General features: G+C 33.7%; 4 protein-coding genes and 1 non-coding gene across 5 annotated transcripts; 3 read left to right on the top strand and 2 right to left on the bottom strand.

The window, feature by feature from the left end:
* The first annotated feature begins 5,010 nt into the window (after positions 1 to 5,010).
* On the top strand, positions 5,011 to 6,838 carry PID2 (AGC (cAMP-dependent, cGMP-dependent and protein kinase C) kinase family protein). Its single transcript, XM_021420471.1, has 2 exons — positions 5,011 to 5,707; positions 5,823 to 6,838. Exons 1-2 carry the CDS (start codon positions 5,139 to 5,141, stop codon positions 6,676 to 6,678), a joined length of 1,425 nt encoding a protein of 474 aa, XP_021276146.1. The 5' UTR covers positions 5,011 to 5,138; the 3' UTR covers positions 6,679 to 6,838.
* A 3,218-nt stretch (positions 6,839 to 10,056) lies between these two features.
* On the top strand, positions 10,057 to 11,615 carry LOC110411381 (early nodulin-93-like). Its single transcript, XM_021421515.1, has 4 exons — positions 10,057 to 10,453; positions 11,027 to 11,088; positions 11,195 to 11,270; positions 11,363 to 11,615. The coding sequence occupies exons 1-4, from the start codon at positions 10,375 to 10,377 to the stop codon at positions 11,455 to 11,457; spliced, it is 312 nt and encodes a 103-aa protein (XP_021277190.1). The 5' UTR covers positions 10,057 to 10,374; the 3' UTR covers positions 11,458 to 11,615.
* A 7,746-nt stretch (positions 11,616 to 19,361) lies between these two features.
* LOC110410797 (early nodulin-93-like) lies at positions 19,362 to 20,548 on the top strand. The gene is made up of 4 exons (XM_021420667.1): positions 19,362 to 19,520; positions 20,089 to 20,150; positions 20,257 to 20,332; positions 20,419 to 20,548. The coding sequence occupies exons 1-4, from the start codon at positions 19,442 to 19,444 to the stop codon at positions 20,511 to 20,513; spliced, it is 312 nt and encodes a 103-aa protein (XP_021276342.1). The 5' UTR covers positions 19,362 to 19,441; the 3' UTR covers positions 20,514 to 20,548.
* Positions 20,549 to 20,845: 297 nt separating this feature from the next.
* On the bottom strand, positions 20,846 to 23,098 carry OTP82 (Tetratricopeptide repeat (TPR)-like superfamily protein). The gene has a single exon (XM_021420665.2). The coding sequence runs from the start codon at positions 23,060 to 23,062 to the stop codon at positions 20,852 to 20,854; it is 2,211 nt and encodes a 736-aa protein (XP_021276340.2). The 5' UTR covers positions 23,063 to 23,098; the 3' UTR covers positions 20,846 to 20,851.
* Positions 23,099 to 23,190: 92 nt separating this feature from the next.
* On the bottom strand, positions 23,191 to 23,262 carry TRNAD-GUC (transfer RNA aspartic acid (anticodon GUC)). The gene has a single exon. It is a non-coding gene; the product is annotated as a tRNA-Asp (tRNA).
* Between the last annotated feature and the right edge of the window lie 3,764 nt (positions 23,263 to 27,026).

The following is a 27,026-nucleotide window of genomic DNA, read 5'->3' as shown; positions in this document are numbered from 1 at the left end:
CAATGAATTCCCTTTTAAAGAACTTTAATTAAATTGCCTCATGGATGGGAGAAAAGCATAATTTGCTAAAGCTTATAGTCTGAGATCAAACTTATGATGTGGAAAGCCTCAAAAAAATAATATTAGGAACACTTTGATGATTCTTCTCAAATTTCAACGACTGCTTCCTGACGGTTCTTCATGGTGAGCAATCTTTTTCCTTCATTTTCTTATGTCTCCAACCAACTAGATAATCTGTTGGCTGAAGTTAGTTGGAGACTTGGAGCTCAGACTCCGGATTAAAGAAAAGAAAGTAAAAAACCTAGAACCTTGACCAAGCTTAGTGAATTACTTGTTTCAAAGCATGCATCATTAGAAAGAAATTATTTCAATTGCAGTTAGATGGTATGCTAACATTTCTCTTGAAATTTCACACCTCCCTCAGTCTGTCTTCTCTCTCTCTTTTTAAATATCTTTAAACTATAGTTCAGTGTCTGACTTCTTGTTATGATTTTATACTATTTGAATTGTTATAAAAAATTCATCTTAAAGAAAATTGATATGGTCTTATGTATAATTTAGATAAGTCTTGAGGTTATCAGATCCTAATCGCAAGCATGCATGAATGATGAATGGTTTTAACATTAAAACTTATGATCTTGAAGGTGGTTGGCCAATTTAAATATGACATCTTTGCAAATTAAAAGCATTCAAAACTATGTCAAAGTGGAAAAAAGAAACACATTCAAACCAACACAGCATAAAAACAAAACAGATGTCTTGGACCCCAGGGGTAGGAGCTGCCCATGATGATATGTCTCAAGAAAAATTAATCCCCATTTTAATAAGAGAAGAAGGATCAGGAGCAATACCTCAGTATATGCATCCATATCTGTTTTGAATTTGGTCTGCTATCACTGAAATAGATGCTGTGACTGTTTCTTAAATAACCATTGCATTTACACATTGTGTTGTGGAGTTATCAGGCTGGCCATCTTTTGCTCAGTTTACTTTACACATTATCGAAGAGGAGGGGTGGGAAGTCTGCAATCTGAATGTTGATTTGGTGTTTTTCTCATTCCCATTTTGTCCTTTTCAGTCACGTTCTCTGTTTGAATGTTACCCAAAAAACTTGGTGTACCTAACTAATAGTTTACCTGCCTGGACTTGCAATTTAATCATATGATACCAGTTTCTTGGTCGGATCGTAGCTCCATCTTAGGAGAAGTTGGCGGTAGACAGGCGAAGTAATAAATATAGTGATCTGTAAATTCACATGTTGAAAAGAATGCGTTTATGATCATAAATATGAGTATGAATATAGTTGCATCTTTATGGTAAGCTCTATATTCTGATATACAGTTGCAACTGAAGACATTGTAGGCATAAATTCAGCATTGAATACAATTTGAGACTATTATGATCTTTTTCTCATAAAGTTTTATCAGAATTACAAGTTTACAAACAAATTTGGTAGAACATGGTCATCATGTTTTCATATCACTTTAAGATTTTGATCATTCATCATTGGGGTAGGAGGAAAATAATTGAAGAAGGGGGCCAATTTCTTTCAACTCATTATTGTTACTGATCAAAAAAATCAAAAAGAAACCCATCATGGCAAAGAGAGCCATCGAAGAAAATGAGAGCCCTCAAGGATTTACCAAAATGATTGCTTCATTTTCTTTAACCATCATTTGCTAGAATTAATGACCGTGAATCCGTAATAAGCTGTATTCATCATGACAAATGAATTGGCATTAAGCATTAGAAACAGTAAATGTTGCAAGCATATGCCAAAATTCAAGGCAATGCCAAAAACTTTTGAGACTTATTAAAAATCTAGAATTTTGACATGCTTTAATGTGATGCTTTGTTTTTAGCTAAAGAAAAATCTAAACAGAAAAGGTTGGTGGGGAGAAGAATGTATGGGGCAAGTGATGGAGCTTTGAGTCTCCCTATACATTTGCCACTCTGCAGTGCTGCAATTTTTGCTGGGTCTGCTGCCTGAAATTGCAACCAAAAGTGAAATGATAAGATTTTGCAGAGAAAAGTGGAAGCAATGACAGGAAGGAGTGGGGAAAAAAAAAAAAGATTGCACCAGTTTCAGTATTCTTCCTTTTTCCTAATCCAAAAGATATAAAGAAAAATCTTTTCAATAGTCCAAATCTCCCTAAATGGGGATCAAGATTTGGTTATGATCTTCCCCAGTAGTACCCCAATTCAAATCAAAATTGCATCTCTCGTTCTCTTCAATGAATACAGGAATTATATTCCCTTTATATTTTGTTTCTTCACTTTGTATGTTGTGGTGTTCAAATTTACCTTCGAATAGTTGTAAGATGCAAGATTTGATTAATGATAATAACAAACTGCGGTAAGCTGCAAGCCAGCAAGATGATGATAATGGAATGGGGATGTGACAACCAGTCCAAAACCAATGTGATTGGATGAGTAATATTGTCTGATGCAGAGCTTAAAAGTGGGGAACAAGACATATACAAAACTCTTTTCTCTCTTTTTCTATCAAGTACTATATCTATTTTTTTTCCTGTCTGAGGAGTGAGGGGTAAGGGATCCAAATAAAATAAAGTACTATATATATAGACAGATCAATATACCAAGAAATGATCATAAGAAAAGAAAGATTCTGAAAAAAAAAAAAAGAGAAAGAAAGAAAGAAAAGGGTAGTAAAAATGTACCTCATGTCGGCAATCTATTGTGTCAGATTTTATGAGGCAGAGCCGGTGATATTGTATAATATATAATATTATATATATATTTATATTCTTAAGATTTTCAAGCAAATTAGTTTCAAATTTCAATTAGTCTCCATAAATATCTTTGTATGAATTTCCTTCAAGGTAACACTCAGCATTTTGTATGAATTTTCATTTATATGATTTTGACTTCCGTAAATCATCTTTTCTTATCGTATTTATTTTAAGATTCGAACTTAATAAAATTTTTAAATTAAAATGTTAAAATTTAACCCTTGAAATTTCTCTTAAAAATATTATTATATTCATTTTCTTCGACACTCAAAATTGTTTACCAATAATTATTTTTTTTATAAAAATTTACATGCATAAAATACATCTATTAGTGAACTCTGATTGGGGCACTATTTTCCTTATATAAAAAAAGAAAAATACATGGACTTCTACATAGTTCTTCAATAATGAACACTTCGTGTTTAAATTAAACTAATTAAAATAAAGTGAAAGCTATAAGAAAAAAAATTAAGTCAATTCCAAAAAGCAAGACCCTCGATATCGTCCAAAGCCTATGCTTGTTCCCATAATTATCATATATACACCTCGAATACAAACCATGTTCCAAGAAACCAAAATTGGTTAAATTAATATTAAAAAAATACAGAATTAATTAAGTCTATTTCAAATATGAGTTGTTCCTATCAATATTATTTCAAAATCAATAGAAACCGCCACGTGTAAAGTCATAGGCATGGACCCCAACACACAGGTCCCCTCTCATATATTGGGTTCACATGCATGACAAGAATATCATAAGATATAAATTAACTGTTTTTTTTTTGTTATAATAAAATTCGTGATAATCAGATTATTCTTATATTTTTCAGGTTGAGATTAATCCCTTATCATTAGTAGACATTCAATTCATTGCACCTCATCATATCTTTATAAAATAAGAAAAAATAAAATAAAAGGAAAAAGAAAAAGATAGGATAAATAAAGTGAGGCCAAAATGAATTTGGGCACGGGTGCTTCGTGCACTCTTCCAGCTTTCTACAGCTTTCACGTAACATCTGTCTTTAAATTACCAAAAGCTCCGTCACTTTATTAGTATATTATTATTTTTCATGGTTGAGAGGTTAACAAGTAACTACCATTCAAAAAGCAGAGGTGAGGAATACATTTCAAGTTTGACCCTTCAAATGAGACCGTTTTGATGTGATAAGCCTGTCGTTTTGGTGTTTTAGGGTCTTAAAGAAACTTGATTAGTTTAATTGAGTATAAAGAGCTTTGGTTGCTCGGGAAACGTATCTTGAAAACCGCTGCATAAGCTTTTTAGTAGAAAAGAAGAAAGGCTTTTGACCGACTCTCCTTCACCAAACCAAAAAAAAGCCAAAAAAAACAAAAGGAAAATGAAGGTCACCATTTTCTTTGTGGAAACTATAAGCACGCCATGCAGTGTATATATCACTGTTATGATTAAAGTCTAAATTTGCGCTTTTTTATTTAATTAAAATAAGAAATTATGTACTAATTATTAAGTAAAATATAATGCAAAATTCAACCTGCAAAAATGTATGAGATGATGATCTAATAAGTCTTGCTGGATAATAGAAGATTAATAAAATAAAGAGTAGGAAACCCATTGTTTTTGAATTTAATTTTATTAGCTTTGTGTATGAATTTATTTCATAACTGGAAGTCACTTGGAGAGAACAAAGACTAGTGGTTGTGTCAGCTGAGTTAGCATGCTCACCGTGAAAATTAAAAGCTCCTTTATTTACTGTGTTTCGTAAACTTGGCAAAGTTTTTAAAGATATTCAACATATTAGTTCATTTGTACATCATGAATGACACTTGTCCAACACTTTCTGTTCAATGTTAAAACTTTAATTTGGATACACTTTTATCCTTACAATCAAGTAATTCAAAATCTTATAATTTTTATGCGTATAAAGAATTCATACGTAAATATTGTGATTAACTTAAGTTTTGAAAATTATTGGAATACTTTGTTTAAATTAACTAATTAAGTTTAATTTCTCCTACTTGTTTTGCACAAATGACTTCTTTTTTTTAAAAAAAAATTTATTCGAATGTATAGTTCTTCTGCTTTTATGTAAAGGAGTGACGTCATATGTGAATGAGATGAGAAATATTAGGTTATTTTATGTTAAAAAAAAGGTGAAAATGGCAATATTGTGATAATTAGTAAAAGTAGTGTCATTTAGATGACCACATAAAAATATAGGCACTTTATATTAATCAAAGACCCAAGCCTGATTAGAGGGAGAAAGCAATGCTTTGTAACTTTCTTCGATCACGCATTACAAATTTCATGTGCTAAAACCCACAAAGCCTGTATATAAAAGCCTCAGAAAACCCTTCACAAACCTTATAAACTTCTCATTACTACTAGTATTACATGCTCCAACAACTACAATGGCAGCAGCCATAACCAGAGATGAATCCGACTACGACAGCAGCTCCTCATCGATTACCGTGCCCGACTCGAGCCGGAGCTGGATGAGCAACCTAAGCTTTGGTAGCCGCCGGAGCTCGGTTTCTCTTTGTTCTGTTGAAACTTCTCTCTACAGCTCTCACAAGCCGCACAAGGCCAACCAGGCCTCATGGGAGGCCATGAAGCGCCTCAGGAGAGCCAAAGGTCGAGTTGGGCTTGACCATTTTCGGCTCCTGCGAAGGCTAGGAAGCGGTGACATAGGGAATGTTTATCTTTGCCAGATAAGGAACCCTGTGGTTGGGTTGCCTCAGTGTTTTTATGCCATGAAAGTGGTGGACAGAGAAGCGCTTGCTATAAGGAAGAAGTTGCAGAGAGCTGACATGGAAAAAGAGATTCTGGGTATGCTTGATCATCCATTCTTGCCAACTTTGTATGCAGAGTTTGAGGCTTCCCATTACTCTTGTTTGGTTATGGAGTTTTGTCCTGGTGGAGACTTGTATGCTGCCAGGCAACGCCAACCCGAAAAGCGCTTCAGCATTTCATCTGCTAAGTAAGTTACTTAATCATAGCTTTTTTCTGATTATTGTTAGATGTTTGGTTTAGGTTTATCTATCTTAAATGATTGTTAATGGTTCACCGACTTAATAAGGTAAACATTAATGCAGGTTTTACGCTGCTGAGACACTTTTAGCACTGGAATACCTGCACATGATGGGCATTGTTTACAGAGACTTGAAGCCAGAGAATGTTTTGGTTAGAGAAGATGGGCATATTATGCTTTCAGATTTTGATCTTTCCTTCAAATGTGACGTTGTTCCAAAGCTGCTAAGGCCTAAAACCAACTTAGAAGACACTGAAAAGTACGACAAGTATTGCTTGACTCCTTCATGTGCTACACCCATGCAACCAGTGCTCTCTTGTTTCTCATCTTCCAACAAGAAAAAGAAAACTGCTACAGTCACCACAATCAGAGAACAAGCTGATTGCCAAGAAGCTGATCCGGAATTGGTGGCTGAACCAATCAATGCTAAATCCAGGTCCTTTGTTGGAACCCACGAGTACTTAGCCCCAGAAGTAATCTCAGGGCAAGGCCATGGAAGTGCTGTGGATTGGTGGACTTTAGGGGTGTTTCTGTATGAAATGTTGTATGGAAGAACGCCCTTCAAAGGTGAAAACAATGAGCAAACCTTGATTAACATCCTTAAACAGCCCTTAACCTTCCCAAGAATCAGTGTTAATAGCGGTAAAGAGTTTGAAGAGATGGTGAAAGTTCAAGATCTTATCAGCAAGCTCCTAGTGAAGAATCCCAAGAAGAGAATTGGAAGTTTGAAGGGCTCTGTCGAAATTAAGAGGCATGAATTCTTGAAGGGAGTGAATTGGGCTTTGATTAGATCAGTCAGGCCACCGGAAGTCCCTAGTGATCTTTACAAGATTAGGAGTAGTAGAGCTCACTTAGCAAAGCTAAGCAAAGAGGAAAGAGACGCCCCATATCAAATCCCTCATCATTTTGACTACTTCTAACTGTACAATGTAAATAATAGTAGGCAAAACAAAAGAATTATGTACGACGTCAAAGAAAGAGTTGTTTTCCTTTTGTTTTTCCTTCTAATGGGAGAGATTGTAGACAATTATTGTAAGCCTAATTTTCTACGCTTTCAATTAACATATTAGTTTACTTTTATGTATTCTTTTTTTTTAATATCTCAATTAATGTTTGGGCTTACGTGTAAAAGGAAGGGATCCCATAATTGTCCCAATGTTATTCCCATGAGTAAGTCTATGAACTTCATGTGGAGACAATAATGACTCTTGTCAATGATGGTAAATATAATAAAAATTATCAAAACGAAGCTCTCCTTTGCAAACTTTTCGTATCAATTCCTCCGCTTTTTTCACATATGAGCACTTTCATAGTCACGCATTCACATGTCCTTTCACCGATCAAAGAGGGGAAAAAAGAACAAATAATCAATCATGTTTTCCTGCTCCCCTCTCTTTTCTCTCCCAAAACAAAAGCAAGAATAAAGTTAAACTAAATATCCCTTAGAGGAATGAATCTCATCTTCCATTCGTTTATCCACTTAAACTTATTGATTAGTAGGTTATGGCAGAGTGAGTTCCGGAAGTATAAACAAAAGGATTATAAAATTTCTTGAGGGGTATGAAACAGAGATGATAACATATGGAAAAAGAAAGAATAGATTATACCATGTGTGGACCACTTAAATGAAAGAATAGATTATACCATGTGTGGACCACTTACATGATTAGTAGAATGTGGTTGAATAATAACATCATAATCAAGAAATATAAAGAATTAGACCATAACTCATTTATGTTCTAATCAAACTTTAGCTATTCAGAAGAGTGATTTTTTGACGATATTTATATAAAATTAGACGCAATTCAAACTTCATCGATTTTTCTTTTTTTTTTATCTTATACAATTGATTAATATTTAAAGTTCATTAGATTCTACATTCCATTTGTACATTTCGTTTATCAGCCAATCTTAGAATGAATTCAAGTCTTCCAGAGCCTTGTTCGGAGTATTGTTAGATGCTAGAAAGATGGGAAGTTGGGAACTTATTTCCTGGACCATCTGAATGGGGGATGATTTGATTAACGATAGGTCAAATTTTAGTGAACTGGAATTTGATGATATGGGTCAGAACTTTTGGAGAGGATGTTCAGTCAACAGCTTAATTAGTATAAAGGAAAAGGTAGAATAGGTACAAGGGGGAAGGGTGGTCAGCTTTCAGCTTTCAACTTTCAACAGATATGTAGCCAAATTGCCTGACCCATTTGATGGAATTTTGGGACTGGGGGACCGGTCAGGCGTCAGCGTGCAGAAGCACGCGAGCTTCTTCTTCCACCCCACTTCGGGTGTGTCGATGCATGGAGAAAGTGAAAGCGTTATCTCTAGTCTGTTATTCCAAAAATCCTCACAGATTCATGGCCAGGTTTCGCCAAAATGGAAAATGACAGATATTGATACAGAGAGGGTGTGCTCATCAGCCAACAGGTCGGCAAAAACTATGGGGATCTTCAAGTAAACGAATCTTCCTAAACAGAGTATCTCCTTCCTTTACAATTGCTTTCCTCAGATCTAACTTAGCTTTACAAAATAAAACTCTTGCTTGCCCTTTTTCCTCAAGGTAACATGCAAGACAGGATTGCCAAAAAGTTCCATTAAACTTGGTTGCTAAGAATAATACTTAGTAATCAAATTCTTGAATTAAAAATTCGATCAACTCAACTTAAGAAAAATGGAACAGTTCTACTTTAAAGCTTAGATTTTTATTTTTTAATCTGAAGATCTCAAATTCTATATTTAACTCATTTCATACCATTTTTTTAATTTCTTGGCCATAACCATGCCAACTTCATTTGCTAGCCATCGCTTTGTCATGTTAGTTAAGTTGCACCATAGTAATTAGAAAGGCATCAATAAATAAGGACTGATTCTGCACACACACTCAGAAGTCCACAAGCCACAATGAAAATTTGGGTCTGGCTCAATCAAATGTATTAGGCTTGATGGATGGGGCTTTGCTGAAATCTTTAGGACAAGTCCTGGACAGAGAACTTTACCCAAACCCAACTCAACTCCACTTGCTTTGATTGCTACATAAATTAGTATTTATGTCTTGTTTATTTGGTAATGGAATGATCCCGGCTAACCAAGAAATCCCACAAATGGTTTTGGGATTGGAATTTTATTTGGAGGTCAAAATCGAAGAAAATCTATACCCAACTACTGTTGAATAAAGTTATAAGCAACAACTACGTTGCATTTAAATATTCCGAAGTTTGAAAAATATGAGCATAAAGTGAGACTTTATTGATTATCAGTCGTTTTTACCTCCTAATGATTATGACCGAACAAGAGGCTTCAAATTGTGTTAACCAAATTCTCCATATTCAATTAACTTTTATATATCTTTGAATAATTTCTTTTTATATAATGAAATTTGAGATTCGGTCTTTGTTATTTATTTATTTATTTAATTATGAGCTTTTTAAATAAAAATTTAAATATTTTGCAGACATAAACTCAACTCATGATTATGACTATAAAAGCTCAATTTTACTTTATGTGTCTAATTATTTAGTTTTACGATAATTTCATCAAGAGGGTGCTTGAAAATTTGGAACTCAATCCAATTTCAAAACAACAAAATTGATTTTTTTTTCTTTTTCAAGCAAATGCACCTACATGAAATAGAAAGTAAACATGAGTTTCAAATTCTAAACAATTCTCATTGTCAGAGGCAAATGAATCCAATAGAGTCAAATCCACCAGGCACTGGCCACCCACTCAAACAGAAACCATGAACTACAAGAAGAAAACCATGTTAGTGTTACATGATAGGTCTGCCTGTAGCAGCCTACGACGGAGCAGCAATCCCATGAATTCCAGCCCTTCTTCCGGGACACGTGGTCCTATCTCATGGGCAATGCAGGTGCATAAAAGCCCACCCTCCAAAATCACCTAAAAAAAAGGTTACCCATGGTTTTGTGAAAGCTTTGCCTTTAAACCAGTGGCTTTCTGCAATCTCCATTTAAGAGAAAAAAAGACTTTCAAAAAGTTGAACTAGAAAGCAATTATTATGGAGTTCTGTGTATAAGCGATGAACAAAAGTGAATAATGTGAGCAAATCTCGATGCCCATTGTTTTCTTTCTTTATCATAATTTCAGATCAACCTCTAGCTGTTAATTACCAAGGTGCCCTTTGCAATAATAGCTTCAAAATTAAAATAAAATGTAAATAGTATTATCCACAAGAAATGGAGTAAAGGGTTGTAAATATATAATTCAATGATCGTACTTGTTCCTTCTTTCTAGCCAGCTGCTAATATATAAAACATAGTTTTTCAGTTCTCTTTCGTCGCATCTGTCCTTGAAAAACAAAGGCAAGGACATTTGGGGAACAGAGCTACAGAACCGAAACCATATCGGCAGACACCTTAGTGAAAACAAGTGTCGCTGACACTAGAATTCAAGCGAAAACCATCAAACTCTACACCCCCAACACCCGAGGCAGCCACCGCTCCATTATTAAAACATGCTCTATAAATACCCATGCAATTCTCGCAATCTCTTCAGGCATATCTTCAAAAATATCCTCAGTAATAGTTTGTTATCTACCTTTTCTTGAACTTGTTTCATTATTGCCCTATTATTTTTTTTGGTTGAAATCCTTTTCCTTTGCAATGGCTAAAAATGTTGCTCAATCTGCTACCTTGGCTTCAGTGGACCAAAAGCTGGCCATGGCAAAGCGCTGCTCTCATGGTAAGTTTCCTTCTCTTTTTAGCTTTCTTCTTTATCTTTTTTTTCCCTTTCAGGCATAGCTTCAGTTGCGGCCTGGACTGTTATATTTGTTCTCTTTTTTCATCAACTTGCACTTCTTTGGTAACTTCATTATGTTTAAACATCATGAGATAACATGCTTGAGTTCCTTAAAAAGTATAGGAGTGAGTGAGGATCTTAATAATTTGATTGAGATTTGCCATATGATGATAACATCCATACAAACCAAAAAGTATAACATACTATTTCTTGCTTAACTCTGCAATGGAAAAAGAAAGAGCACCTCTTTGATGATGGGGGACCATGATCCTCAGACCCGAGGCTTTCTTTCAAATTATGAATTGAGAGTACTTTTGTTTCACATCATAGTCAAGAATTATGGGTTAATGATAATGATAGCTTTACATTTGGTTTGATTAATCTAATCAAGTAATTAATGCTAAAGCATTTAGATTTTCTTTGATTTTTCGTTAACCATTTTACTGTCCGGTTTAGTTAATTATTTAAATGAAAAATACCTTAACTAATGATCTGTTTCGTCTTTTGCACCAATAGAGGGAGTAGTTGCTGGAGCTAAGGCAGCCGTTGTTGCTAGCATTGCCACTGCCATTCCAACTGTAAGCATATGAAAGAAAGCTTCATTATTGTAAACATAAATACTCCTTTTCTTAGGGGCAATTAAATCTAACATTTCAATCCCTTGGGCTTGACATGCTTATGCAGCTGGCTAGTGTAAGGATGCTGCCCTGGGCAAGAGCCAATCTTAATCACACCGCACAAGCTCTCATAATCTCCACAGGTTCTCATCATCGTCATCCTCTTTCCAGTATATCAAGATCTTCTTTTAGTAGTAATTTCCTTTTGTTTAATAAAGTTTCGATTCCATTGCAGTGGCTGGAGCTGCCTATTTTATAGTTGCAGACAAGACTGTCTTGGCTACAGCTCGGAAGAACTCCTTCAAGCATATCCCTAACATGGAGGCATGAATTTGAGTTGATCTAGATTTATACTCGGCTTGTACTCCACAATTATTAGTATTCACTTGGCTAAGAAAAGGGGTAGAAGGAAAATTTTGGGGGATTGGTATTGTAAGAAGCCATTTGCTCCTAGTTGGTATGTAATCCGTCGTCTATATATAAATAAAGAAGGGTTTTCATTTACAAGGATCAGAGCTTTCCCGCACTAAAAAAAAATAGACTTCCATCTATCCAGTACATCTGGACTGCAAGTATTTACAAGTGACAGTGACAAAATTTATACACTTGGATTTTGATGTGTTCTTTAAATTCTTCCCAAATATAACTAAAAGTTGATGAGGTTTCCCCAATTGTCCTTGCATGAGCAGAAACTATCTTTGAAATGGTGGAAGCGGTTTCTATCAGGCTATAATTTCTCTGTTGAAGATCTTGGATTTTAGCTTAGCAGCTGAATGGCAATTTCCACATAATTGTCGTCCCGCTTTGTATTGATCAGTCCAAAAGCATGTCAATTCTAATTGTCGTCCCGCTTTACTTATAGCTATGATGACGCAATTTATTTTTAAATATTAATAATAAATTATCAAAATATTAATAATTGTCGTCCAGCATGGTTACAAGCAGATAACACACCAACAAATGTGATATCATCAGGTTTGAAACCTCCACCCATCATTCTGTGCCAGCCCATGCATTGCTAGTCCAGATATTATTGCATTCCAAGAAGCCGAACTTTTCTGTTTCATACCATTTTGGTTCCTCCAATTACCTTGTTTGGTTCTTTTTGGGTTTTTAGAATCAAGAAATAGTTAATTTTAAGATTGGTTATTTTTCAAAAATACAAAATAACTAATACGGACTCCCCTCGTATTAACTATTTCAAGCTTCATTGGGAGTTCAAATAGTTATGGATAAAAATAATCATACTTATTATATAAAATTACTAATCTTAACGTATAAAATATTATATTTATATTTTAATGATAAATAATTAATATTTTAATAAAATTTTAATAAAAAGTTAAAACAAAAGAAAAGAAAAGGACAAATGAAAATAGAGAAAAATAAAAAGACATTCAATGAAAAATCATAATAATATTTTAATAATAAATTATTAAATTAAATATATTTTTAATAATTTTAAAAAATAAATTAAAAGAGAAAAAAGAAAAAATAAATTATTAATATTTCATAATTTATTATTAATATTTAAAAATAAATTATTAAATTAAATGTATTTAATATTTTTGAAAAATAAATTGAAAGAGAAAAAAGGAAAAAATAAATTATTATTAATAAATTGTTCTATTAAATATGTTTTTTTTAAATGAAATTGAAAAAAGAAAACAAAGGAAAATAAATTTTTAATACTTTAATAATAGAAAAATGAAAACAGACAAAAAATAAAAAGAAATTAACATAAAATATCATATTAGTATTTTAATAACAAATTATTAATATTTTAGTAATAAATTATTGATACTTTAATCACATATTATGAAAAAAGAAATTAAAAGAGAAAAATGTAAATATGAAAATAGAGAAAAAATAAAAGCTAAAAATCATATTAATATTTTTATAATAAATTATTAATAATTTAGTTATAATATATTAAAATAATATTTAATAATAACATTGTCAAAAAATAATGAGTTTCAAAAACCTAAACAATTTTATTAAATTATAATAAAAGATATTTTTATCATTTTATCACTTATTCTTTTATTATTTCAAAAATATTTTTATCAATCAACTATTGAAGTAACTAGAGAAAGGCCAGCGTAATGTTGCGGGGACCAACTAGCTTAAAGAGAAGGAAAGCTCAAAGATGCAAAGATAGCCGAAAAACAGTGAAGGTTCAAATATTAAAAAACATAAATCTAAAAAGTTCAAAATCAGCCCAAAACTCCCCATCAACCTCAATTCAATCCAAATTAAGTCACCATTTGTCAAATAATTAAGGTATACAAGTACTAACCAATTAACCTATTTAGAGACAATTTTTAATATATGTAGATTTAATAATTAAAATTCTATTTTATGAATCAAACTATCTATTGTACTCAATTCTTATATTATTCTATTATTACATAATAATTATTTTATTATGCAAATCAAAGTCGCTGTAAAAACTTGATGTGTGACTTCTATACTTCCACACTCTAAGTAGATATCGATAAATAGGGATGTAAGGTATTTGTTCTTTTTTAGATGCTCAACTCAAAACCATTTAACTATCAAGCTATCTGAACATTATTAAAATTCATATAAAATTGTAAAATATTATCCAAAATTGAATCTTAATAGTAAAGAATTATCCATTAATTATCTGAATCCATTACATACCCAATTATACTAGGTAAATTTTTTTGTTAAAGACTTGGAGTGTCCCCATCCTCCTATGAGTTCAATCCTCTCTAGTAACAAAATTTTACATATTTAACTAATAAAATTTAATTTTATATTTATTAGTTTACAAAATGGTAAGTTAATTAAGTTGACACAGATTGTGTTAAATTTAAGAATGACAAAAGTTCAAATCTTACAAAATTTAAAAATTTTGTAACATTATATATAATCAGGTTCTAAGTTTAAGGTATGTTAAAAGTGATATCTAAATAAGCTTTTAAGAGCCTTACCTTAATTTGCCCCAGAATCGATATAAGGTTTGCGTTTTATGTACTCAAACTTGATATTATCAAGTTGAGTACTCATGAGTACCCATATAATTGTGAAATTCCACCTTGAGTAATAGGATAAATTAGAAAATTTTAGCTGAGCATATAGATTTCATATTTTGAATATCAAATTTAGTTCTAAGCTTCCAAAGAATTCATTGACACTTTTGGTTATCTATCACTTTTGAAGTAGAAAATTTTTTAAATTTGTAAAGAGTTAAAATATGTGATTTATAGAACAATATTTGGAAAACAAAAAATGACGATAATGATTCTCAAGATTTTTAGATAACTAAAAATGATTTTTTTCATAATTTTTGGTGTACGTTTACTATGGTAAATGAGAGCTGCAAATTTAATTTCAATCAAACATTTTTGATTTTGTTCTTAAAACTAAAATTTTAATTTTGATTTTTTTTATATTTTTATTGAATTCAAATGAAGGGTGTTTGCTTATTTATATTAAATATTTTAAGTAAATGAAAAGCAAAAAAGAAAGAAGTAAAAATGAGGACATTTACTTGTATGGTATTTGATGTAAATAAGCTAGATAGGTTTTATAGGTAATCTTTTTCAAAAACTACATTCTATTTCAAATGTATCGATACAAGTTTATAATATATTGATACATATGGTCATGTATCGATTCATGTGTATAATGCATCAATACGATTTTTTCATAACCAAATGTATCAATACGTGAGCTAAATGTATCAAGATATTTCATCGATTTTGGAAAAATGAAAAGGGTAAAAACGTATTTTCATATCCTAACTTATAAATAAACCACATTTTCTGAGAGTTGGTAACTCTCAACTGTATTTTCAAGGTAAAACCCTAACTCTTAAGTTCTTCCAACTCATTTTTACTCAAAATCATCATTTTTGAAAGATTTAAGTTCGGTTTTAAGTTTTAAGTGAAAAATAAGATTTTTCCCACTCTTGAATTTTTAAATCTTGAATTTCTTATTTTAAAAATATAGTTTATTGTTCTAGAATTATTGTTGTCTGTGAATTAGAGGATTTGGATGAATTTTATCACTTGCTATAGCTCACTTAAGGTAAAAACGTTGATTTTATAGGTTTGTACAAATGGGTATTTTGATAAGCAATAAATTTAGTCTAGAAAATCAGTTTAGGCGAACCCAAATAGTTCATATTAGCATAGGCGATTATTATGCGATTCCTAGACTAAGTATTAACTAAAATTTTTATTTGAGAATTTAGGAACCATTGAAACTTCAAAAATTTCGTTAAGGTAGACTTTCGCGTACTTGGTAAAAATTAACTTTCGAAGTGAATGGATACACCACTTTCAAAACTATTTTAGTATGTAAAGTTGAAAGCATGATTTGAATGATTAGAGGTTTATTGATGAGCATGTTTTCCCGTAAATATTTATTCTGAAAAATGTATTCATGGATGTAAAAATGTTTGGAAATTGATTTTCAAAACTACATGCATGTGTAAATATGCTATTATGTATGAGTTTTCAACAAGAAGAGATAAGCTTTTTTATGATTGTAGTCCACTCGATTACTCCGGCCTTCAATCTAGTGTAAGTATGAGAATTATATACATGTGATTGCGAATGGTTGTGGGTGATTAAAATGTTCTTGAATGTAAGTATTATGTTTGTGGACTGAGAAGGTATCCACTTTTCCTTAATTCATGTGTTTGGCATAATTTGTTATAGATGCTTGATCTTGGTATGATTTTTTATGAAATTCTGATTATGTTGGGATTGACTTTAGTCTCGGTATGAGGGTACGAATACCACAAGATTAAGCTTAGCTAACGTGCCACTTTTCCCCTTTTTGTGTGTTGGCTCTAGTCCCAGTAAAGGGATAATAATACCATAAAATTAAATTGAGTATTGTGCCACTTCTCCCTTCTTTATGAGTCTCGATGTAAGGGTAAGAATACCATAGGGATGAATTGGACAAAAGTACTCATTCTCGCCTTTAATTTGCTCATGTTATGCATTGATGTGATTTTATTAAAAGCATGTTTGGCTTGGTTTTTTTTTAAACTTGAAAGTTATTATAAAGCTCTTATAAAAAATAATAGTTTTTAAAATTAAGCTAAAGTTGTTGGGTAAATTTATTTTTTATAAGCTTTTTTTTATATATAAGCTGTTTGGAAAAATAACTTATATAAACTTTAATTTTAGTTAAAATTACCGTAAAAGGTATTTAATAAATAACTTTTTATTAATCACGAATTTCTTTGTTCAAAATAAAAAAAGTAACTTTATTTTTTATCTATTTAAAATAAATTTTTTAAAAATATAAAAAAATTTATATAACATAAAGTTTATAATTAATAATAAATTATTAAAAAAAGAGTTCCACAAATAATTTATAAGTAACACATAATTCATAAATAATTTTTTATTGAATAAAAATAAATAAATAAAATCAAAAGAAAAAAATTGAATCAAATAAAAAATATGAGAAATGAAAGAAAGTAATAAGTCAACTACTAGAACTCTTAAGCCTAACAATGGAGAAGAACCTAAAAAAGAAGAATAGAAGTGCTAATAACAATTCAAGAAAATCACTATTAATATTCTTACTAACAAAGTTCACCTTCGTCAACAATATTATTGTAACAACCATAATTAACAAATATTATCTCAATTTTTATCTAATTTATCTCACCAACCATTGACCTATTTAAATTATTTCAATCATAATCATCAAATATTATGTACAACATAAAGGAGTTAAGAATAAATAAATATTACATAATTATCATATCAAATAATAAACTGAGAAATATCAATTAATAAAGAGAGTTTTCAAACTCCAAAAATATGATAGAAAGTAAAATAAAAAACAAAATAGAAAAAAAAAGAATAATATCTGAATGCAGTTTTGAAATTTAAATTTTCTTTTTTCTTAATTTTTGTAAGAACAAAAATTATTGTTTGCAACTATGGTTTATTGAAAAAATTTTATCTCTTGGTTTGTCCCCTTCCCCGTATTTGCTCATGACATCTTTATGACTCACATAGTATTTTTCCCTATTTTGTGTTAGATAAAAAATTTGCTTGGCTAGGCCACTTGGAAGTCATAACTCAACTCATTTTTTATAGATGTGGTAGATCCTCCTTTCCAGCCTTCTAGTGTCATTACACTCACAGTCTATCTGGAGTTAAGTCATTTTTTTTACATTGTTAATATTGAATTTGGGATATGTAAATAACATTGATATACTTATTTATGTTTTTACATGTTATGTTGAGCCTCAAATACAGGTGCATGTTGATGATAAGACTATAATGGATGAACCATAGCAATGTAGGTACAGGATACATACCGAACCATAGTTGACATAATATTGTGAATATCATATGAGATAAAATGAAAATAACATTTTACGTTGAGAAGTTCCATAAAGAGTTGACCTTGATGATTTATTATGGATTTATTGTTTGCAAATGGCAATGTATGTGAATGCAATGGATGACTAGCTCATGCATAATCGAATTAGTCTTGATTGGGCCTACTTAGCTATATCCACATAAATCCTTGTGTTGATCATTATCTCTCCAGAAAATAGGATGTGATAAAATATTAAATCTTATATTATCGAGTTAAATACTCATATAATAACAACCCATTTACATCCCTATCAATAAGATTCATCCAAAGATACATAGCAGTAGAATTTTGGAAACTCTTGTCTATATAAGAATGAATCCATTTGCCAAGATCAAGGGCACCAAGGTTAGCACAAGATGGAAGAATGCTCGAGAATATGACATCACTCGGACTCTGCTGTATATTGGATCATAGCATTCGCCGAAAAAGCCCTAAGGTTTCTTTACAGTGGCTCATATGTGTATAACCACCAATCATTACATTCCATGAAATCATATCCCTTTGCTGTACACCACAAGTAGAATAAGTGCATTAACGAGATGAATATTAAAACCAAGTCCATGTTTCCTCTTGTAGATCTTTTTGTTCCTTAAATGAAAACTGTAAATATGTACATGCAATTTGGTCATTTTTAATTGTAATTAGTGCCAATCTTTATCCATTTGGGGATTTCTTCTCTTGTAGTATTCCTTTCGTTGTATTAAGTTTCATCATTAGTTCGGGATTTTTTCGTAAAATTTTATTGTATTTGTACTTTAAAAAATGGATTTTTTAAATATATTCTAAATGTATCTATTTATTAATATATATGTCGTTAAAATTTGAATAAAATATAAAATTTATCATGTGATTATTTATAAAATTTTTATGTGACAAATTTGTTCATATATATTTCATTCAAGTTCTAACGATGCATTGATGAACTGAAGGGTTTAGAATAAATTCAAAAAATCACAAATAAAAAAAATCAAGTTTTGTAGATTACGGATAAAAATGGATCATTATGAAAAAGTTAGGACTAATAATGCAATTTACGCTTCTTATAGTTAAACAGCTTTGGGTTAGAAATGTAAATGGGTTTTTCTACACTAGCAATTTCAGTGTTTCTTCACAAAAAATACCTAACCCACTTTCCCAATTCAAGAGAACCTGACTGAGCACAAGCCGAAAGGACCGAAACCAATGTGCTTTCATCAGGAACAACATTTGCTCGAATCATCCCTTCAAAAAACGCCAACGCCTCTTCATATTAATAAGTTAAAATTGACCCAAAAAAAATAATTAAGTTCAAAATTAATCAAGTATTCTTTTTAGGGAATTTGCGTTTAGACTGCAAATTTCTAAACAATTTGAGATAACGACATATCTGTATATGATTTACTTCTGACGTTTATCTTTTATTTTTCAAGCTTACGTATAAAAGAACAGTAGAGTGTGAAAAACAAATGATAGAAAAACGAGTGTAAGTATTATCACGTGGAGATAAATATATAATTCAATGAGCGTGCTTTGTCCCTTCTTTCTAACCTACAACTAATATATATAACATAATTTTTCAGTTCTTTTTTTCGTTGCATCTGTGATGTGTCGTTGAAAAACAATGGCAATGACATATGGGGAACAGAGCTGCAGAACCAAACGGATATCAGGAGACACCTTAGTGAAAACAAGTGTCTCTGACGCTAGAATTCAAGTGAAAACCATCAAACTCTAAAACCCCCAATACCTGAGGCAGGCAGGCAGGCACCGTCCCTTTCTCCCAACCACTCCATTATCCATGCATGCTTTATAAATACCCATGCGATTCTAACCATCTCTTCAGGCAAATCTTCAAAACCATCCTCACTAATAGTTTATCTTCTATCTTTTCTATAACTTAGTTTCATTATTACCCTCTTTTTTTTGTTTGAAATCTTTTTTCTTTGCAATGGCTAAAAATGTTGCTCAATCTACTACCCTGGCTTCACTTGACCAAAAGCTAGCCTTGGCAAAGCGCTGCTCTCATGGTAAGTTTCCTTCTCTTTTTAGCTTTCTTCCTTTTTTTTCTCCCCTTGCTGGCACAGCTTCAGTTGCGGCCTGGATTGTTATATTTGTTTTCTTTTTTCAGCAACTTGCCCTTCTCTGGTAACTTCATTATGTTAAGCATCATGGGATAACATGCTTGAGTTCCTGAAAAAGTATAGGAGTGAGTGAGGATTTTAATAATTTGATTGAGATTTGCCATATGATGATAACATCCATACAAACAAAAAAGTATAAAGTATTATTTCTTTCTTAACTCTGCAATGGGAAAAAAGAAAGAGCACCTCTTTGATGATGGGGGACCATGATCCTTGGACCCGGGGCTTTCTTTCAAATTATGAATTGGGAGTACTTTAGTTTCACATCATAGTCAAGAATTATGGGTTAATGATAATGATAGCTTTACATTTGGTTTGATTAATGTAATCAAGTAATTAATGCTAAAGCAATTAGATTTTCTTTGATTTTTCATTAACCATTTTACTGTCCGGTTTAGTTATTTAAATGAAAAATACCTTAACTAATGATCTGTTTCGTCTTTTGGACCAATAGAGGGAGTAGTTGCCGGAGCTAAGGCAGCCGTTGTTGCTAGCATTGCCACTGCCATTCCAACTGTAAGTATATGAAAGAAAGCTACATTATCGTAAATATAAATACTCCTTTTCTTAGGGGCAACTAAATCTAGCATTTCAATCCCTTGGGCTTGACATGCTTATGCAGCTGGCTAGCGTAAGGATGCTGCCCTGGGCAAGAGCCAATCTTAATCACACTGCACAAGCTCTCATAATCTCCACAGGTTTTCATCATCATCCTTTTACCAGTATCTCAATATCTTTTAGTAGTAATTTCCTTTTGTTTAATAACATTTTGATTCCATTGCAGTGGCTGGAGCTGCCTATTTTATAGTTGCAGACAAGACTGTTTTGGCTACAGCTCGGAAGAACTCTTTCAAGCATGTCCCTAACATGGAGGCATGAATTTGAGTTGATCTAGATTTAAACTCGGCTTGTACTCCACAATTATTACTATTCACTTAGCTAAGGAAAGGGATAGAAAGAAAATTTTGGAGGGTTTGGTATTGTAACAAGCCATTTGTTCCTAGTTGGTATGTAATCCTTCGTCTATATATATAAATAAAGGATGGTTTTCATTTACAAGGATCAGAGCTTTCCTGCACTAAAAAAAGATCGACTTCCATCTATCTAGTTAACCTGGAGTGCAATGTATTTACAAGTGATAGTCACAAGATTTATACACTTGGATTTTGATGTGCCTTTTAAATTCTTCCCAAATATAACTACAAGTTGATAAGGTTTCACCAATAGTCCTTGCATGAGCAGAAACCATCTTTGAAATGGTGGAAGCGGTTTCTGTCTCTGGCAATAATTTCTCTGTTGAAGATCTTGGATATTAGCTTCGTAGCTGAATGGCAATTTCCACATACCCGAAGATTCTTTACAATTCTAATTGTTGTCCCTGGCTTTGTACTGATCAATCCAAAAGCAATTGCTAACTTCTCGCTATGATGACTCAATGCTCCTTCCTTCCATTCCTCATCCATGTCACGGATTACCTCTGATGTATCAGGCACAAATCCAGCCTTATCCAGAAGCGTGTCGACTTCATTCAACATGTCATAAATTTCTTTGCATCGGGGATGCACTTTGTCACTGACGAGAAACTCATGAACAACACTATCCACCTCGATAGAGCTGCAACCAGGAACTTTCCTCATTCCCTTGTTATTTAGCAAGGTTCTTATTCGAGCTACATCATCCCATCTACCAGCTCCAGCATAGATATTTGACAAGAGCACATAAGGCCCAGGATTTTCAGGCTCCAGCTCAAAAAGACGCTGGGCCACTGATTCACCTAACTCAACGCGCTTGTGAACTCTACAAGCTCCAAGCAAAGAACCCCAGATTGCACCATCTGGCTTCATTTCCATATTCTGAATCAAAGCCTCTGCTTCATCAAACAGCCCAGCTCGTCCTAGGAGATTTACCATGCATCCATAATGTTGCAGGTCAGGTGAAATTGCATAATCTTGGACCATTGAACTAAAATACTGCCGTCCAAGACCAAGCAAACCAGCATGGGTACAAGCAGATAACACACCGACAAATGTGATATCATCAGGTTTTAAACCTCCACCCGTCATTTGAGAGAAAAGCTCAAGGGCCTTATCTGCCACCCCATGCATTGCTAGTCCAGATATCATTGCATTCCAAGAAGCCAAATTTTTATGCTCCATACCATTAAAGACTTGTTGTGCTGCTTCTATACTTCCACACTTAGCGTACATATCAATAAGACTAGTCCAAAGAGAGACATTGGTTGAATTTTGAAAATTCTTGTCTATGTAAGCATGAATCCATTTGCCAAGATCAAGGGCACCAAGGGTAGCACAAGCTGGAAGAACGCTTAAGAACGTGACATCACTTGGCTCTATATTTGATCTTAGCATTCGCCGAAAAAGTCCTAAGGCTTCTTTATAGTAGCTCCTATGTGTATAACCACCAATCATTACATTCCATGAAATTACATCCCTTTGCTGTAAACCCTCAAACAAATCAAAAGCTGTGTCCAAATAACCACACTTAGAATACATATCAATAAGTGCATTAGCAAGATGAAGATTAGAACCAAGTCCATGTTCATTAATCCAAGACCTAACCCACTTCCCCAATTCAAGAGAACCTGACTGAGCGCAAGCCGAAAGAACCGAAACCAATGTGCTTTCATTAGGCACGACATTTGCTCTAATCATCTCTTCAAAAAAGGCCAATGCCTCTTCACGTTGACCTGTTTGAGCATAGCCTGCAATCATCGCGTTCCACGACACCACATCCCTCATGGGAATTTCATCAAAAAGCTTTCGGGCATTTTCCATATAACCAATCAAAACATAACCCGTTATCAGTGCAGTATAAGAGACCGCATCTCTTAGATGACTTTTGTCAAACACCAACCGCGCATTAGCCAATTCACCATTTTGCGCATACATATTAATAAGGGAAGTATGAACAAAGGCATCAGAGTCAAGCCCAAGCTTCAAAACTTGTCCATGAATCTGTCTCCCTTCCTGGGTACTTGCTGTTTTCGCACAAGATTTTAAAACGAAAGGAAAAGTATAAGAATTCGGGACAATACCGGACCAGATCATTTTAACATAGAATTCTAAGGCGAGTCCCGGGGATGAACTCAATGAAAATCCTCTAATCATTGTGTTCCAAATAACTTGATTGGGTTCATCAATGGATTCAAAGAGTAAAAGAGCATAAGGCAAGTCACCAAAAGGCGAAAGGGCGCAGAATTCGATGAGCTTGCTGAGAGCAAACTGGGTGTGGTGGAGGCCGGTTTTGATTATATGGGAGTGGACTTGTTTGAGGGTTTGGACGGTCCTGCATTTCGAGAGGAGGGAAAGGGATGGATGGTTTTGGAGGAGCTTGTAAGGAGGGTCTGACGAAGGGAGGAGATGGAGTGGGAAAGGAGACATGGGGACTGAAGTTGATGGCAGTGCCATTTCACGTTTGGAGGTTTTGAGAGGGATAAGGGAGGACATGATTTTTTTTGAAATTCCGTTGGTCGTTAGTGGGGAGTTTTTTTTTCATAACCCACCCAAAATGGAAAACAACAATAAAAATGACTTATCGCCGTTGCCGGGGATCGAACCCGGGTCACCCGCGTGACAGGCGGGAATACTTACCACTATACTACAACGACTCCATGTCTCCTGAGATCTTGAAACATATTTCTCGAAGTTGTGACTCCTCGACTATCTGAGAGCCAGGAAGAATATATAAGTCGGACAATTCAAACAGAACAACAAAGCACATAATTATAAACTTGTACTGCGCATCTTTATTCTTTATTCTTTTCTTGGTTCTTATCATCATCATCCTCATCCATGTCCTTATTATCCGATACATTGCCTCGTGGAAGTTTGCTAAGCTCATTTTTCCCATCTTCTCCACGAAGAAATTCCAATCCATATTCAATGTCTCTAGCTACTCTCTAGTTTAACCAGAAGCAGACATTGTGACCTTTCTTCCTTATTCAAGTAATACAACTCTTTCTTGATATTGGGTGTGGGCCGTGTGGCCACCATGGTCAGTTGCATCGGTTGCCCTGTAGCCATTTAGAGTAGATACAACCCATTAGTATTGTCAGGAGACAAGATTTCCACCAGATAGAATACTTTTAATTCTTAACAGAAGAAGATCTTGCCACGATTGGAGATGTTTCAGGCTTCTTCTGTTAGAATTGTATAGTTAGCAATATAATCTGTGAATGTTCTTCGGCTGGTATGATTGTTGTAAATCTTGCTGATAGAATAGTTTTCACAAATAGGATTTTGATATTTCTAATTAAACATCATTTTAATCGAAAGGAAGAGGCAGATGTGTTATGAAATAATAAGAAAGAGTAGGGAAAAAAAACTTGAGACAACCTGCTAGAAAAGAACAAACTGCACTAAGCAGCAAAACTGTTTGTGACAACAAACTAAAAAAGAAGAAGCTGAAAATCAACTATACAATTACATATTTCTCTGGCTCCTATTAATTTCGTCCACTATCCCGTAATCTGCTCAACACCCTTAAGCCTGCATCTAATAACTTCCTTGATACGATTAAGAGAGGACCATAAGCTTTAGCAGATAACTTCCTGGTAGTTAATGGGACTCCTAAGGACTTGACTGGAAAAGATCCTATTTTGAAGACAGTGATAGATTGAATTTCTATAAGCACCTTAGTTTTGATGCCAGAACAGAAAGTCCCAGATTTTGAGCTACTTAGTTGAAGGCCAGATATAACGTATAGAAATAATTTAGAATATTCTCTATTGCTGCAACTGAATTGAGAGTACCTTTGCAGAAAACCGTGAGATCAACTTCAAAGAAAACGCGATCAATGAGTTGGACTTGCTTGCATCTAGGATGGAACTGAATTTGACCTTTCCTAGCTGTCGTTCAAGTATTCTTGACAAAACCTCTGTAGCTATTACAAACAGATAAAATGACAAGGGATCACCTTGCCTAACACCCCTTACTCCAGAGAAGTAACTAAACAACACAACATTTGATCCAAGAGAAAAATTTTGCGGGAACCTCCATGGCTTCCATAACTTATAATAGGAAGTCCCAATTGAACCTATTTCTTGACAAAGAGTAGATTTGAATTAGGAGACGATATAAGGAATCCGGTGATGCTGAAATTTGAAATCAAGATCCTTAGACATCTTAATTATGTTTATCTTAACTCCAACCTGCAAAGTTAAATGATTAAGTAATGAAGGTAATCCAAGGTGATTTTAAAATGATTTTTTGACTATTTATGCGATCAGATATGAATAATGTCTGTAATAAGAAACTTAAAAGTCATGATTAATTGAGAGCATGTAAATGATATGTAGTTGGAACAAAGTTGAGATTATCAGCCTTGGGTACAAGGTATGCAGGGGCAAATGCGCTCTAATTCTGGAACGATGGATATGCACGCGATGAATTATAGACATTAACAGAAAACATTGCTTGGAACGGGTTCAAATCCATGTCACATTTGGTTCGATTGGTATTCTGAAAGTGTTGAAACTGAACAATGGTGTACTTAATTAAGATCCCTCTAGTTCAAACCCAGTTGATGAAGATAATTTAATGGTGTTGGTTACTATTTATTGCCTTGATCCAATCCCTTTAGAAATTCCAACTTTAAGCCAGTTCTTAGTGTAAAACCACATGGATTGACAATCACTAGTAATTGGGTTCAATAAAATAAATGCCGCCCAGGAGAGATGCCGGGTACAAGTCATTTTCTCACTTTGAAAGTTGGGATAATAGCGAGGGAATAGGAGGACAGGACACTTAAGGGATGAAACTTTTGCAAGAATAATATCTATCATCTCTTTGGAATGGTCACCAAGCAATGATCTGCCAAATCGATTTGTAAAGTTTGAAGCGACTTTAGTTATTTTTGGCCCAGTCCAACCAGATTTGTTGGGTGAGCCGAGTAGCTTCCATGATTTAACAGCTAAAATGTTTCAGACTTTGCGCCAAATGTGATCTGTCCAATGCATCTGGAACAAGCAAGACTGCTGTTAACATCATAATTAAGGTTTTACTTTTGTTTAAGTGCTAGCTAGGCGAAAATTTCAAAATCACTTGGCAAGGAAGGGGGAGAATATCCAAAATTCAAAAGCAACGGCTATTCTCCCTGGGTAATCCCTTAATGGATGTGGATTCTCTAAAGATTATTGAAGGGAGATGGCCCTCTTCTGAAAACAAGTCTCAAGCAGAGAATAAAGCTGGAGTGGCTGCAGTTCTAAGGTTTTTTTTTTCTAGGAGGAATATTCATCATGTCTGGTAAAAAATGGTGATTAGGATTCCTCCTTATCGCACCTAACTCAAGACGCAAGCATTTATGCCTATTTGGAGTTTGAATATATTAGCCATGTAAGCATTAGAGACCCCACATACCATAGTCAGAGGGTTTTACTCTGCAAACGGCTCATGAATTCTTTAGTTGAGTATATTCTGTAAGCGGTCTGTAACTTGCACATACATGTTTTTCTTCCTCCCAGCCTTTATTTTTCACATGGGAATTAGGTGGTTGATTTGGAACATGTTCATGAATGAGGCCATGGCTGGAGGAATGAAGTGATTAGAAATATATAGTATTTGTTATTTAAAAAATGAAAAGCAAAGATCCCATCTAAAGCCCAGAATGGCTAGGAACTAGGGTGGTGAATTCTTGTTAAATCAACTCAAATGCCATGGCCAATGCCTACTTGGCACGCCTTCTTTGGCGTGCAGCGTGCAATAGGCATGCCTTAGCAGGAATCTGCAAATGGCCATATTTGAATCCTTTATGCTGGTCAAGAAAATGCAGCTCATCCCATCGTATTAAAAACTACTACTAGTTTTTGTTTTTCAGGTGCAATGGAGCCCAACTGTAACGTGCCACTTTTATGATTTGATAACTAGCTAGCCCACCAGCGTCGGTCCGCCGCAAACCATATTCGAGTTAAACATTCAGCCGAACATTCCCATTCCCTATTTTTTATATAAATTTTAACCATGCCGGCTTGTTTTCCTCACGCGTCAGGCTAGAACAAGATATATGGGACTTTGATTGAAAACATCGGGAGAAAGGAAGCCAAGGTCAAGTCACCATGCGGAATATACATAGAGAGAGTGATTGGGAAGAGCATTGAGAGCAAAGGGCGCCAATTGATATGAATCTTCAAAATGGCTTTTGAATTATTGCAAGAAAGGGAATCGAAACATGCAAAGAAGGAATTTTGCAATGGATGTGCATTATAAAGAATAAATTCCAAATGCAAACAGAGAAGAAAAAAAATTTCGTCCCATGTTTCTTAACCTTTTTTACTGTCCCACCTGCACCGGCACTGTATAAGCCTACTCAAGGAAGGTATATCTGGCTACTTGGATGACGTGTCCATCCACGTCAGCTTTGGATTCGGAAGTAGCA

This window comes from Theobroma umbraticum, unplaced genomic scaffold, assembly GCF_002168275.2.
Source record: "Theobroma umbraticum cultivar Fairchild unplaced genomic scaffold, ASM216827v3 scaffold_56.0, whole genome shotgun sequence".
Classification (NCBI taxonomy): domain Eukaryota; kingdom Viridiplantae; phylum Streptophyta; class Magnoliopsida; order Malvales; family Malvaceae; genus Theobroma; species Theobroma umbraticum.
The sequence above is the reverse complement of the archived record's forward strand: the minus strand, read 5'-3'. Positions and strand labels throughout refer to the sequence as shown.

Coding starts and splice junctions, on each gene's coding strand:
- PID2 (XM_021420471.1), top strand. CDS start 5,139: ATGGCAGCAGCCATAACCAGAGATGAATCCGACTACGACAGCAGCTCC. Junction 5,708..5,822: donor TTCAGCATTTCATCTGCTAA/GTAAGTTACTTA, acceptor ACATTAATGCAG/GTTTTACGCTGCTGAGACAC.
- LOC110410797 (XM_021420667.1), top strand. CDS start 19,442: ATGGCTAAAAATGTTGCTCAATCTACTACCCTGGCTTCACTTGACCAA. Junction 19,521..20,088: donor GGCAAAGCGCTGCTCTCATG/GTAAGTTTCCTT, acceptor TTGGACCAATAG/AGGGAGTAGTTGCCGGAGCT. Junction 20,333..20,418: donor AGCTCTCATAATCTCCACAG/GTTTTCATCATC, acceptor ATTCCATTGCAG/TGGCTGGAGCTGCCTATTTT.
- OTP82 (XM_021420665.2), bottom strand. CDS start 23,062: ATGGCACTGCCATCAACTTCAGTCCCCATGTCTCCTTTCCCACTCCAT.
- LOC110411381 (XM_021421515.1), top strand. CDS start 10,375: ATGGCTAAAAATGTTGCTCAATCTGCTACCTTGGCTTCAGTGGACCAA. Junction 10,454..11,026: donor GGCAAAGCGCTGCTCTCATG/GTAAGTTTCCTT, acceptor TTGCACCAATAG/AGGGAGTAGTTGCTGGAGCT. Junction 11,089..11,194: donor TTGCCACTGCCATTCCAACT/GTAAGCATATGA, acceptor ATGCTTATGCAG/CTGGCTAGTGTAAGGATGCT.